Source organism: Crocodylus siamensis, chromosome 13 (genome assembly GCF_052110815.1).
Source record: "Crocodylus siamensis isolate JL-2025a chromosome 13, ASM5211081v1, whole genome shotgun sequence".
Classification (NCBI taxonomy): domain Eukaryota; kingdom Metazoa; phylum Chordata; order Crocodylia; family Crocodylidae; genus Crocodylus; species Crocodylus siamensis.
In genome coordinates, this window is record NC_143407.1 from 3,064,097 (window position 1) to 3,077,594 (window position 13,498).

The 13,498-nt window shown below is 50.1% G+C and overlaps 1 protein-coding gene across 1 annotated transcript in view; it reads left to right on the plus strand.

Annotated features, from left to right (window-relative positions):
- The window catches only part of PLXNA2 (plexin A2), a 263,224-nt gene that overhangs the window by 192,123 nt on the left and 57,603 nt on the right, over positions 1-13,498 (plus strand). The window contains exons 13-15 of the mRNA XM_090026679.1: positions 3,290-3,441; positions 6,806-6,923; positions 11,719-11,855. Coding sequence (XP_089882805.1) covers positions 3,290-3,441; positions 6,806-6,923; positions 11,719-11,855 — 407 coding nt within the window. The remainder of the gene's footprint in view (positions 1-3,289; positions 3,442-6,805; positions 6,924-11,718; positions 11,856-13,498) is intronic.

The following is a 13,498-nucleotide window of genomic DNA, read 5'->3' on the forward strand; positions in this document are numbered from 1 at the left end:
GCGTGAACAAATAGATAAGAAGATACAGGAGACAGCTGGGGATGGCAGGGTTGCTCGTGTTACTCAGAGCTTTTCCTCCCTACACCTCAGACCAAAAAACTCAATTACCCTTAAACCGCCTTTACTTTCTCCAGTTCACGAAGCCTCCAAGGGTGACCAACCATGGCAGGAGACGGAGGCAGTGGTGTCGGCAGCAGCCCTAGGTCAGAATTTCTGTCTAATTGGGTCGTGCACCCACATAGGAGCAGGGTCCGAGCGTGGTGTGTGAAAAGAGCCCAAGGTCGAATGCCACGGCCGTCTCAGCCTGGCAGCTGGGCCTCATCAGGCCGGGTCCAGTGCTGCTTCGAGGGGTCACCCACTTCTGATGTCACGGGACCTTTAAGACGGCTTTCTTTTCTGTGATTTTGACTGAATCTCCCCAGCTGTAATTAATTGAATGCATCTGTTCTAGCCCTGGGGCTCCTTTATGGCACAGTTACTTCAAAACTGTTCAATTAGCGGCCACTAAAATCTAGGTTGAATGGAACCACGGATTGGGCGTTTTCCAGGTCAGGATATTTTCACTATAAAAAAACCCCCAGTGCTGTTTTGTTTGGCAATACACTCTAGTTTCACTGGTCACGCTTGGATCAGAAAATGGCAAGCCGTGACTTGTTTGGGGTGTGATAAGGCAGCCAGCGCAGTCCTGTAAATACTGCGACAAATAAGATGCAACATAATAGACGGTTGTAAGGGAAATAAATTGTCAAAAACAGTTGAACCACTGTGTTCAAGTGCTGTCTAACTAGCAGCGTGAACATCACCAACCCAGGCCTCCAGTGCTCAGTATAATACAATACAAATTTGTTTCGTATAGCGTCTTTTATAGGCACACAATGCTTTCCGGCGCTAAATGAACAAGACGGGCTACATGGTATGAGTTACAGAAAACACAACAGACATTGTATGGTGAATAAATTAAAGCCTCAGTCGTAAGGCCAAGTGCTGAGGGAGATAGAAATTGAAGCAGAGGCAGGGGAAAGAAGAGGTGTTTTAAAATACAATGCAGCCATATATTATATGCAAGTTGCACAACAAGCTGCATCCCAGAACATTTTGCCAAATTCAATGCCTCCTCAGATGTAAATAATAAATAGGAGCGGAGGTGAAGAGAGAGAAATTAAGCACAGGAGAGAAGAAATGGCTTCAGCTGAGCTTTGAAAGACAGTGGAATAAATAAGGCAGAAAAAGAGGTTCCTGTAGACAGCAGAAGACATGAAGCTCTCCTACTGATGTTGGTGAGAGTGGGAAAAGGCCCGAGCAGGGTGAGAGGAGGGAGCGGGCAGGGCCTCGTCCAGAGAGCACCGGATGGGGCACGTGCCAGTAAAAGCCATTGCTGCCACTTGGGCCTGCTCCATACAAAAGGACTAGCAAGGGCTGCTCTGATGGGGCACTAGCACAACTCATCACCATGATAGATATTGTATATTTGGCTTGATAAGCATTTATCAGTGTCCAGGCATCCGCTTGTGTGTGCTAAGCAACCCAGATCTCATCTAGGAGGCTCCTCAGAGTTGATGTGAAGGTGAGAGTGAAAGTGAGCAGCCAGCCAGAAGAGTGAGGGAGGATGGAGGGGCCAGAAGTTGGAAACTGCAGACAGAAGCCCTGACTTTATGGGAGGACAGGATAAGTCTTGCATTAAGAATGACAACTGCATAATAATAACCGCATTCATAATGATAACTACTGCTCTTAATGAGCAGTCTTGCCGCACGAGGAGCCTCAGTGCCCTTGCCGCCTGGTACAGCTGGGGCACGAAGAAGGCAGGTGACACGCATAGGTCCACGGTGGCTAAACCAGAACTAAGCCTCTGGCAGCTGGGGCCAGATCCCAGGACCACACCTTATACTAGCGCATGCCGCCTGCCGGGCGCGTGGTTATGTTTAATGGGATGCCGGGGAGGAGGTAGTGGAAACGATTACGGCTGAGGCATGCCATAAACAGACAGCTCGCAGCTTACTCCTTGGCCTTTAACATTTCCGAGAGTTATTCGAGGTGCTCCTGTGCTGCCTGACTTGCTAATAAAATGCGGTGTTAACATTCAGAGACCGTCCAAGGCAGAACTTAATGAAGTTCTCCAGAGCTGTGGCCAGCTCCTGAAAGGTGGCTCTCTTTTGTACAAGTCTATAAAGAGGGAGTGGATCCTGCCCTTCCGACAGATGCTTCTGTGACCAATATTGCTCCGGCCTCTGCCAGCCACAGCACCCCGGGCATCGGCAGCACAGGCACGGGCCAGACTCCCCAGCCTACTCCAAGATGTCCCGGCACGATCTGGATCAAAGAGAGTGGCAGACGTGTGCTGGGCTGGGGGTGATAACAGCAGTCTTTGGCCGCCCCAAGGAGCCAGGTGGAAGTGGTTTCTGTTGCAGCGTTCACGTCTTGCGTGCAGCCTGCCAGATAAAAGGCTGCTATGAAGCAGAACGCAAGGCAGAAGAAGCGCAGGGATTTGTGGGGACGCCGCCCAAAGGTTCACCGAGCTCCTGGGCTGGTGGGACTGGTGCAGTTGTGCGAACGAGGCACGACAGTGTAAACAAGCTCCATTCACAAAGCTGAGTGCGTCCGAGAGGATCCCTGGGTCATTTCCCCTTTCTCTCTGCATGGAGATGAATTAATTGGCATTACACGCCTGGTGGTCTGAAGGGGCAGAAGGCAGCCTTGGCTGGGGCATGTATATGGAGGGTCAGCATTGCGGCGTCCTGCTCACAGCCCTGCTGACTCCTCTCCCTGCAAGCCCAGTGCACCTCGAGGCCGCAGGAGTGGAGCAACTATAGAGAAGTTGGCCCATTCCTGCCCCTCTCCATCAGATCCACACAAGCTGCTCTGTGGGAAGCAGTGAGGAGAATTGGGCACCTTCAACTCTTCTCCTCCTTCGGGGAGCAGCACTGCATTAGTGGTGGATTAACTACGTAATACATAATACATATCGTCTGGACTTCGAATATTTCCTGATGTTGCAGTGAGCTGAGATGCAAACTGTTTGAGATTATTTGCACCCTGGACTAGCCCAGTGACCAGGACATGCACTGAAGGTGCAAGGGTCATGTCCCCACTCTGAGTCAGGAGGAGAAAACACCTGAGATAAGGTCTTCTGTCTCCCAGGAAAGTACCAGTAAATTGACCTTTAACTGAAAAATTCCCGGCTGACTGTCCTGTGGCCAGGTGCTGGGGGCGTGCCGGGGCTTGAGCAGGTGACAGGCGTTGTGTGCCAGGGGAGTTGGTAACAGAGATGCTGTGCTTTGTTTCCCTCCAGATCCTGACCGTGTCCGGCCCCCCAGAAGGAGGGACACACGTGACCATCCGCGGTGTGAACCTGGGCCTGGACTTCTCAGAGATCGCCCACAGCGTGCGGGTGGCAGGGGTGCCGTGCACACCCCTGCGAGAGCAGTACATCGTCGCAGAGCAGTGAGTGCCCTCTGCCCGTCTCGGTCTCTCGGGGAACCTGCCCCCCACGGAGCCATGCTTTCAGCTTCCGGCGTTGCAAATGCACCGGGCCCGGCCTCATGGCCCTTGAGAGGGCAGCAAGTGCACCATCAGGCGCCAACCCTGCATTGGCACCATCAGGCTGCCTTGGGATGGCAGCAAGTGCACCTCGTTAGCAGCCCTACATTGGCACAGCTCTGCCTGTGCTAGACCAGGCCGGTTTCCCCCAGCAGAGGATCAGGACTTGGGGATTCAAAGGCCCTTTAACCTTCTGTGAAGCGTTCAGTTTCCCAGCGCGCCGTGGCCCTTGCAGCTTTCCTGCAGACCTGGCTGCGTACGCCCAGCCTGCCCTCCTCCCTTCCCCCAAGTGCAGTGCATCCCCGCCATTTATTAGGCGTGTGCTTAGTGCCAGAAGCTTAATCCGACATAAAGGCCTCCGCTGGAGTCGGTTCATTTATTCGCTAGGAAAAAACATCAGCCGAGCATTAGAAACCTGGCGTGTACTGGAGGGACGGGCCAGTCATGCTCCCCCATGTTAGGCCACCCCAGAACGGGGTAAGGGCTGGACTCAGTGTTTGTAGGGAGGCCTGGGACCTGTTAGGGCACCCATGAAGCCAGGGGAAAGGAGAAGAGTGGTGGCAAGCTGGGGGGGCTCATTGTACAAAATTCGATTGGGACCTGGATTGGGCTCCTCTGAGCGTCTGCTGGTAAATGTGGGACACAGGTGCCGGGTACCCGCCACTCCAGGGAGGAGACAGGTCAGGTTCATCCCATTACTACTGTGCGCCTCTCCTTCCTCCTGGGCTAGCAGTCCTTATCTAAAGGTTGCTGCCAGACGGGCCGCACGCATCTCCACATTCATAAGCAGCTTTCTAATCGCTGAGTGAAAGACGCTATTGAGGTGCAAAGACAGATTGCCATACGACCGATAGGAGAAACGGTCCAAAGCAATGCATTTTGAAGCTGTAGTGTTTTCCGGCCGTTACGGTGTAACACTAGTATTTTATTTTATTTTCCGAACAAAGGATGGGAGATTGTAAAATTACCCCCCTTTGATGGCATGAAACCCTGATTTTCTTTTTCTTTTTTTAAAATCATGGCTCTAATTACAGCTCTCAAGCTTTCAAAGTTTGTTAACATCATTAAAACATTTATCCTGGGCAGATAACAGCAAGTGTTAGCGTGAGAGCTGCCTTTTAAAGATGAACACAGATAAAAGGACCCTCTTAAGGGTTCTGCGGGCAGACTGCCTTCCAAGGCTGTAATGACTCGCCATATGCTTCAGTCAGGCGATCTATCAGCTGGCAATTAGGTTAATGTTGGTTAAAGGGCCACTTAGCCCAGTAATCAGCACCCTACCGCTCTGTGGAGTGTATCGTTTTGTAACTGGTACCTGCTGGGATTTGGCCTGGGTTAGGAGCTGAGATCAGATGTACCATCAGCATTCGTGCCACCATCCCTCGCTTCCATCAGGCCTGATGTTGTACACAGCTGTGGCCACCTGTTACCTGTTGTGGGGCACTCAGAGCTGTGGCTGCACCCTCTGCAGACTGAAAAGGCCACGTGGCCAGCAAATCCGTGAGCATTATGCCCCTTGCTCAGGCTTGCTGAAATTCAGCCCTGGCACCGCTTCTCCCCTTATTTGGAACGAAACCGGTGGCTCCATGCTACATGTTCGTCGCCTGTGCGGTGGCAGGAGCCAAAGGGTGGTTAACTAGCCCTTTGCTCTCAAAGTATTAGCAGCATAGAGGAGCACTTGCCCAGGCTCAGATCCACATTGCTCTGACAGAGGGACACGGTGCTTGCTCAGCCTGTCCCCATTCCCTCCTCTCCATCCCCAAGCCCCGGGGGCCAAGGCCAAGTCTGCGGTTCCTCTCTTGAAGGCGCAGCAACAAAGTAAAGCTCCAAAGAGAAACGTGCATGGGCTGTGCCTGGCTGAAAGGAGGAGAGGCCGGAACACGCGGCAGATTTGTGAGACGCTTCAGCATCTGTTCTCCAAAGGCAGCATCTCTACAGGGAACCCAATTTGATGTGCAGCGATAACGGCTTTCACCGTTAGCACATATGTACTCCGTGAAGCCTCGGAGCATCATCTGAGCATTCTGCCTACGGAGTCCTTTTTAAGAAATATCCTTGTCATTTGGAAGCATATTTAGCTCTGGCAGAACCTGGTGGAACAACTGTTCTGGAGACCAAAGCCTGTTGTCTGTGTAAGCACAAGTGTTAGACGTGCAAACTTCTCCTTGCTCTGCTCCGCACACCCTCCAGCCTCGGTGTCTGCTGGGACTGACCACAACAGGCCAGCTACTGCGTCAGGGTTTCCTCTTCCTGTTTCGAATCCTGTCCGCCTGTCCACCCGCTCACACCCATGACCCATCCCCCGAGTATCTGGGCATGTGAGCTGCTTCTCGCCCTCGTTCGTCCTCCTCCACCTCTCTCGTTCTCCTCCACGTAGACAGTGACACCGCACCGCTCGCTGATGCTGTCTGCTCAGGAGAGCCTCGCAAGATGCTTGTGCTTCCAGTGCTGCAATGGGAGTGACACTTCCCATTGCAGAGGAATCTGCCAGTTTTAAACACCTCAGCTCTCTGCCTGGCTATCCAATCTGCTTGTGTACCGGGGGATGAGTTTGGTTCTTGGCCCCTGTAGGCAATAGCCATTGTCGCAGGTCTGGTTGACCTGGGCTGTGCGCTTGGTTGCACCTGTCATGTCCAGGGGCCAGAACATGCTCTTCTTTTCCTTCCTCCTCCGGTCCTCAGCCACTGCCCAGCTCCATTACGTTGCTCCTGAGCATCTCATGTTCGAGTCTTAAATGTCATTACTGTTTACATGTCCCTGCCTGCGGACGCATTGCTGGGTATTGATCTGGACTGGCCGAGGAATACTGTATGTGTACAGTTCACTTCCCCTAACCTCCCATCTCGGCATCAGGAGCATTCACCATTAGTCAAACTTGTCTTCTACGCAGAGGCCCCTATCCAAATCCCTCTCCATTGTCCCCTACCGGGCCTCCTATTTTTTTGATTAAATAGGAGCCTACAATGTGAGCTGTTCCCTTAATGAACTCATCTGTTACTCTGAGGGCTTCGCACTCTCTTTGCTTCAGGCTAATATATTTGCCATTAGTGCTCTTCTTTGCTCTGGAGTTTACAGCTTGTAATAATTATGTCTAATTTTGATTTTTTTTTTTAAATTGCTACATGGAGAAAAAATAGACTTGGTAATCAGCTCTTCCCAGAGAGGAGGGGAGCAGGCATCAGAGTCAATGGAGAATGACTCCCAGGAAGCTGAATAGCGACTGCTGCCTCTTCCTGCCAGGGTCTCACCAGGGGCTTTGTGTTTCCAGAATCGTGTGCGAGATGGGGCAGGCGCTTCCGGGGATCAGTTCCGGCCCAGTGCTCCTGTGCATTGGCGAGTGCAAGCCCGAGTTCATGGCCAAGTCCATGCAGCAGTACATGTTTGTGGTGAGTACCTGGGCAAAGCCAGTTGGACGGAGGGGCAGGTCGCAGAGCTCAGTCTGCCACAGACTCGGTGCGTGCGCTTGGAGAACATGCTTCAAGCAGATCAACAGACTGGGTGTGAGACCGAGCCAGAGGGAAAATGCTGCATTCACATGCCAGGTCTCACCCCATCCCTTCTCTGCAATAGCGTATACAGGCCTGGCTTTCTGCAGTGCCGCGTACACGGGGCTTTCACTGGTCACCAGCCTAAATTTGGAATTAGATTTCTGAGTTGAGGCTTCCAGTTCGCTCTTCTGCAGTTTCCCCAGCTGTAAAGTGGTGATAATATTTAGCTACTTTGTGCGATTGTTCAGCTGGGCTCCTGCTGGTAAAGCGTGCCAATCCCTGTGAGCAGAAGCACCAGGTTGAGTGCGAGCTTGTTCTGTAGCTGCTGATCTTTTACACAAGTCATCCTGACATGGAAGTTTTGTCACAGCGCATAATTTTCTTCTTTCTCAGGAGGAAAAGAATAATGAAGGCACTTTGTTACTTTGGGGCTTAATTAACAGGGATAAATGTATTATACATTATACATACGTACATTTATACACACATGCACAGACCACCAAGGATTCTCTTTATAAACCTCAGGTACAGAACGTCTGATGGAGACATTTTCTTATCCACTCTGTGTGAATGTGAAGTCTCTGTGGCTTAGTCTGTCTCCACAGATTTAAATGCATCCTGCAACCTGCCTTCAAGATGGGAGGGTAATTCTGCATCCAGATAGCAAATGACTTTTTCCCAAGGGTGCTAATTCAGTGCAGGTTGCTTCCCTGTATTTAATCAGGAGCTGCTCTTTGGTGGGGGGGGGGGTGGATTTCCATTTGTTGAGTGATCATTGCCTCCTTTCCTTATTTAATTAGCAGCCTTTTGATTCATAAACTTGTGGGATGCAGCTGGGGTTTCCCAGGTCTCCATTTTTGCCCGAACAGGCCACTTTATCCAGCCACATTGATTTTGTGCTGAGTGGAATCTGTGCATGCAGCGAAACGCCAGCACTTACCAATTGTCCGCAATTTGTAAACTAATTGAGAGATAAATCAGGCCGGTCCCTGCCTTCTCATCAACATTATGAGCACCATGCTCCCCAGGGACTTTATTTATTCCATGACATAGCGCTGATGTAAAATACCACTGCTGGCACCAGCTGGATGTAGGGGAGGCCAAGCTCTGGTGTACCCAGAAGCTGTTGGGACAGGCGGCGGTGGGAGGGGGGGCACAGTCCTCAGTGCAGCTCCGGCACTTGATGCTCGAGGAGCTCAAAGCACTTTCCAGGCATGAATAAAATTAATTGGTTTAGTTAATTAAATTAATTCATTAATGAACGATTGCTTAATTAGAACTGATAAATCCACCTTTACAAAAGCACAAAAGCTTTCGTTCACGTTGCAATTGTAACATCACGATTCCACATTCTCGAAAGAAACCGAGTTTATAAAATCCCTGTTTGATACGCAGAGTTCAAGGCCCTGGTTCAGGCAAGCCCTTAAGGAGGCATAGAAAGCTAACTATATGGTCAAGTGCTTTGCTGAATAAAGATGGACTTTTAGCACATGCTTAAATGCCTTGCTGACTCAGGACTTCAGTGACCTGCCAGTGGCTACATGATTTGATTGATCACCAATTGATCCCCAATTTTCAAATTTAAAAAGTAACCAGAAGTCCACATTTTTTCATGATCAGAACGAAACACCACTGTATATATAGCTGTATATTAGTGGCATGTCATTTTGATCATGGGCAAATGTAGACCTTGAGTTACTTTTTTTAATCTGAAAATCGGGGATGTTTTTTGTCAGAGAAAACCGGGATCCCTGGTGATGGGTCAGAGCAGAGCCAGGCGTCCTGACCTGAATGGACAGACTTGTCTGGAAAAAAATCAGAATTTTCTTGACCTTTCCCTCCAGAACCTAAACCTCATTCAGTGCTGCATTTAGGATGAAAATGCACTGAGTTTTCTTCTTCTCCTTATCCCCAATGTGCCCATGCCCGTGCCCCCTGCTTCTATCTGGAACACATATCTGCAAAAATGTGCAGGGATGTGTGGGCCGTGGTATTTGTGGCCAGCTTGAGCATGGGCACTGCTGGAAATCTCAGGAGGGCGTTCTGCTCTTGTGAGACTCTCCACCTAAGTCAGAAAGATTCAGAGTTCACATGCCGCTCTCACCCTCTGGGTGCTTAAGTGAAACGAGACTCCAAATCTCTGGAGGTATCCCGGTTTCTAGGTGTCATCAAGTCCTGCGTGAAAATAGTGCTAATGAAAGGGCGGTTCTGAGCTTCTTTTATCCCAGCCTACGTACAGCATGAGATGCAGCAGTGTAAACTTCTCCGGCAGCGCGTCTCACCGGAGAGGTATGGGTTCTCGAGTTGAGGTGCATGTGCAAGCGCTGCTGCCCATTCAGGCTTCGCCCTCTCCTCTGAGACTGCCAGCAAGGGAGCTCTGGTATTAAATGGGAAGGTAGTTCAGTGCCGGGGACACCAACCCTCTGGAAAATGAACTGGTGCCAGACTCTCTCCAGAGAGGCCAACAACAGGGACCAGATAGTCACAGTTGCGTTTGCACTGGGGGTCAGGTTGATTTTGCAACCCTGAAACATTCACGCAAACCCTCGTTCTCCTGAATAGCCCTTTGGATATCTGAAAATTGCATTTCCCCTGGGGTGGTCCTAATATCACCAGTGTTTTCAAGGAAGTCCCTTCTCTGTACAAAAAGGAACTCTCCTGTGCCTTGCGTTAAGTAATAAGCAGGCTCCGGCCAAAGGTAATAGCAGAGATTAATCTTGGAGTCGCACCTTGCAGCAGCCTGCGAAACCCATGTTAAACATTCTCATTCTTTGCCTTGTTGTGCCTGGTTTCCAGCACTTACCTTATTATCGTTTCTCTTTCTCAGGCACCGAAAGCTTTCGGTACATAATTTCCTTTTGTTGCCTGGCCTTTATTTTTTTTTATCTTGGCCCTGCCACACACTCCATTAAGGCTGGTTTGTGCTATTAAATTCAGTAATGGAATTGATTGGTACCTTAGAGCAGAGTTGTGTTCAGGGCCTCAGAGAGTTCAGAGCATAATGAGCTCATTTGATACCTGATACTGCATAGCATCTATGCTGTCATCCCGATTGTCCCCTTTCTACCTGGCGAGGTGGGATCTTGGAGGAACGGCTTACCTGGACACCTCCCAGGATTATCCCAGAAGCATCCAAGCAGAAGATGGGAAAGTCCTTTGGTGAAGGCTGCTAGCCAGGGGGAGGTGATAGGAAGTTTGCGGTAACACTGGCTCTTGTCCCTTCTCTTTGTGGATACGAATGGCCAGTTTGGGTGGCCTCTGTGCTCTGATCACACTTTTGCTCTTGGAAAGTTCTTGTATCTCCAAGTTAAACAAGGCAGCACGCAGCAGTATTGAAGAATGACATGCAAAAAACCAGTATCAGGATTTTTTCCCCCATGACATGCCGGGCTGACCTCTGGAACTCCCCACCCCAAGGTACCGATGCCAGGGAATGGTAGGGTAGGCTCCCAAATGAAAAACGTTTTTGAGAGCATTTGCAAAGTGAGAATCTTATGTTAATTATAGTCTAATGAATAGACTATCTAGCGCATATCAAGTATATCATTTTGACGAGCCACTTTCCCATACCACGAGTCCAATGCAGTCCAGCGACTCCTGTGCTACCCAAATAAGCATGTGCTACAGTTTGAAAGCAAGAGGGGAAACAGCACAAACTCACTGCACTGACTTAGAGCGGCCAAGCAGGTGGCACCCAGGGAATGTAATTGGGAAGCTGCCAGCTTGCAGATGAGAGTCATAAAGAGGGTAATGTGTAAGCATTAGTGAAACAATTTGGTTATACCCACTGATTGAAAACAAATAGAAAGGTACCTGCTTTCTGCAGGTTCTATTAGAGGGAATAAATAGCTCTCATTGATGCAAGCCTGGATTTAAAAAAAATAGGCATCTCTGCAATAGTATCAGCAATGTGACATCAAAGCAGGTATAGGTTGTAAACTCCAAGAGATGTCCAGGTAGCTTCTTCCGTCACCTGATGAAAGATAGACGTCAGCCCCACCAAAATTTTTTGTTACTGGTGTAGACCACAGATAAACCATTAATAACCAGGGGACAGTGCTGCCTGGAGGAAAGGTTAATCAGTACTTCCTCTAATAAGGCTGTGTTTTTTATGGATTATAACTTTGCCAGACTTGAATCAAATGGGCTGATATTTTTCACACCATGATTTTCTTCCCCCGCCGAGCTTCATCTAAGGCTGCTCTGCCATTTCCAACAAAGAGATTACGGGAAAGGACATGATTTTGCCCACGCTAAAGAATAAAAAGTCTGTCCAATCTTTGAAACCCTTCAGTGCTTCCATGCTCTGGCACAACGGCTTGAAATATGGCAAAGAGCGTGCCCACTCTTCAAGGATGTGCCTTTTGTTGTTCCCACAAAAAGCACCCATAATTGAGTTGCTTATAAGCCTTTGAAAAAACCCAGTTTGGACATTGCAAGTGGAGGCATGCTGGAACGTAGCAACCAAATATGTTCCAACTAGGGCTGCAGGAGCTGGGCAGGATTTTCTCTGCAATCGCTGCTCCCAGCTACTGGGCCCTGAGAGACTCTGTCTCCTGTGGTCTCAGTGTTTAGGACAGACTGCTCCCAGATGCCATCCCGTCCGGATGCCCCATTGGGACATGATCCCAAGAAATACCAGCTCCCTGCAGACCAAGCCGGTAACTTTGTTGTCTCCCTCTTCCTTCTCCAGAATCCAGCGGTGAGTGCCCTGAGTCCCAGCCGCGGGCCAGAATCAGGAGGCACCATGGTGACCATTACTGGCCATTTCCTGGGTGCTGGCAGCCGCGTGTCTGTGCTGCTCGGAAACCAGACCTGCGAATTTTATGGGTAAGAGAGGTGGTATGTGTCCGTGCATGCCTGCCTGCCACTGTTTGCACGTGCTGCGATTCCTCTGCCTCTCCCTATCGCTGCTGAAGTGAGCGGCCTTGCATGGCAATGCACACGTCTGCTGTCCTGGGACCCCCGTAAACAGCTCAGAAGCTTTGCAGCTGTTCCCAAATCAGCCCCTCTGCTTTAGCCGGCATAGGAAATGCCCACAGTTGGGCACAACACCTCGAGGCATTTCCTGCCACAGTTTCCTCACCCTTTTCGAGAGTGCCTTGCCTTAGATGAGCATGCTGGGCTCCTCCTCTTTCACGTGACTTCTCTCCTGAATCAGGAATTGTCCCTGTCTCTCCGATCGGTGCGGTCAGTACCGTCCTGCATGAGCGCCTGAACATATACGCTCGCCTTCACTTGCTTTCCAGTGTGGGCAACGAGAAACTCTTATACCCACCCGTCACCTTCATCATTCTCATGCGAGACTGATGTCCTCCAATAGGTGACCCACTGTCATTCCCCCTGAGGAGCTCATACTTGGAAAACTGGTTTGCTTTGGGTGGGAGCCCTCTCTTGATCCTACCATGCCCCTCTTGGGCAACCAGCAAGTGCTAACAGCCCTCCGTGTAAGAATTTCCCCCGTTCCTTCGTGTGACTTTCAGCTTCTTATGGAGGCAAAAAGCAGCTTGATATGGGGTCAGTGCATCTAGAGTCCCCGTGTCCAGCAGTTCATAAGCCTCACGTGGGCATATTCCTCAAATCCCCAGAGGGAGCGAGGGAACCATATGCCGTGAAGCTCTGTGCTCCAGACTGCACGTATACAGCCCTTGTGTTGTGCTGCTGCTCTGGCCGGTGGTGCAAAGGGGTCAGGAAATGAGACAAGCGGGAATTAATCATTTTGTACAATGCTGAGACACATAAGAGCAAGGGACTCTCTCTGATCCTGCCCTCTGCACCCTGTGCTGAGGCTGCCAGTTGCTGTGGTGGTTTCTGCCAGTCTCCAGGCACCTTTCACCTGCATTTAATAAATGCTGCAAAGTTAATGACTAGAGGGTAGAACTTCCCTTTGCTTTTTTCACTGGGGCTGGAAAGCCTCTGAAATGGCCAGGAACCCAAATGCAGCAGCTTTGCGAGTGAGGTGATTCTGGCTTCGGGTTCTGGATTAGGTCTCTCGAAGGGAATAGATGAGGCACCTGGAAACAGTGAAAGGGAATACCTCTGCTGAAAGATAGAGGTTCACAGTGAAGGGGATGCTCTCATGTGGGATTATTCACAGTGATTATAAAATCACAGACCATGAGGGTTGAAGGGAGCTCAGGAGGTCACATGTAGTCCGACCCCCTGCTCCAAGCCAGGGCCAGCCCCAACTACATCATCCCAGCCAGGGCTTCGTTGGTGCGGGCACATGTTATGATGTGTCTAACCCCAGCCCTTTAAATCTTTGGATCTCAGAGCCATTCCTACATGTTTGTTCATTAACCCTCACAACCCCACCTGTAGGGAGGTGAGTATAATCCCCAGATTATACAGATTATAATCCCCAATGTCTCAGAAGTAAACTCTGTCTTAGTTTCTATCTTGGCTAAAGGGTTGCAGTGAATCGGCATCCACACCACAGCCTCTCGCTTCCTGGAATTCCTCGTGGAGCCTCC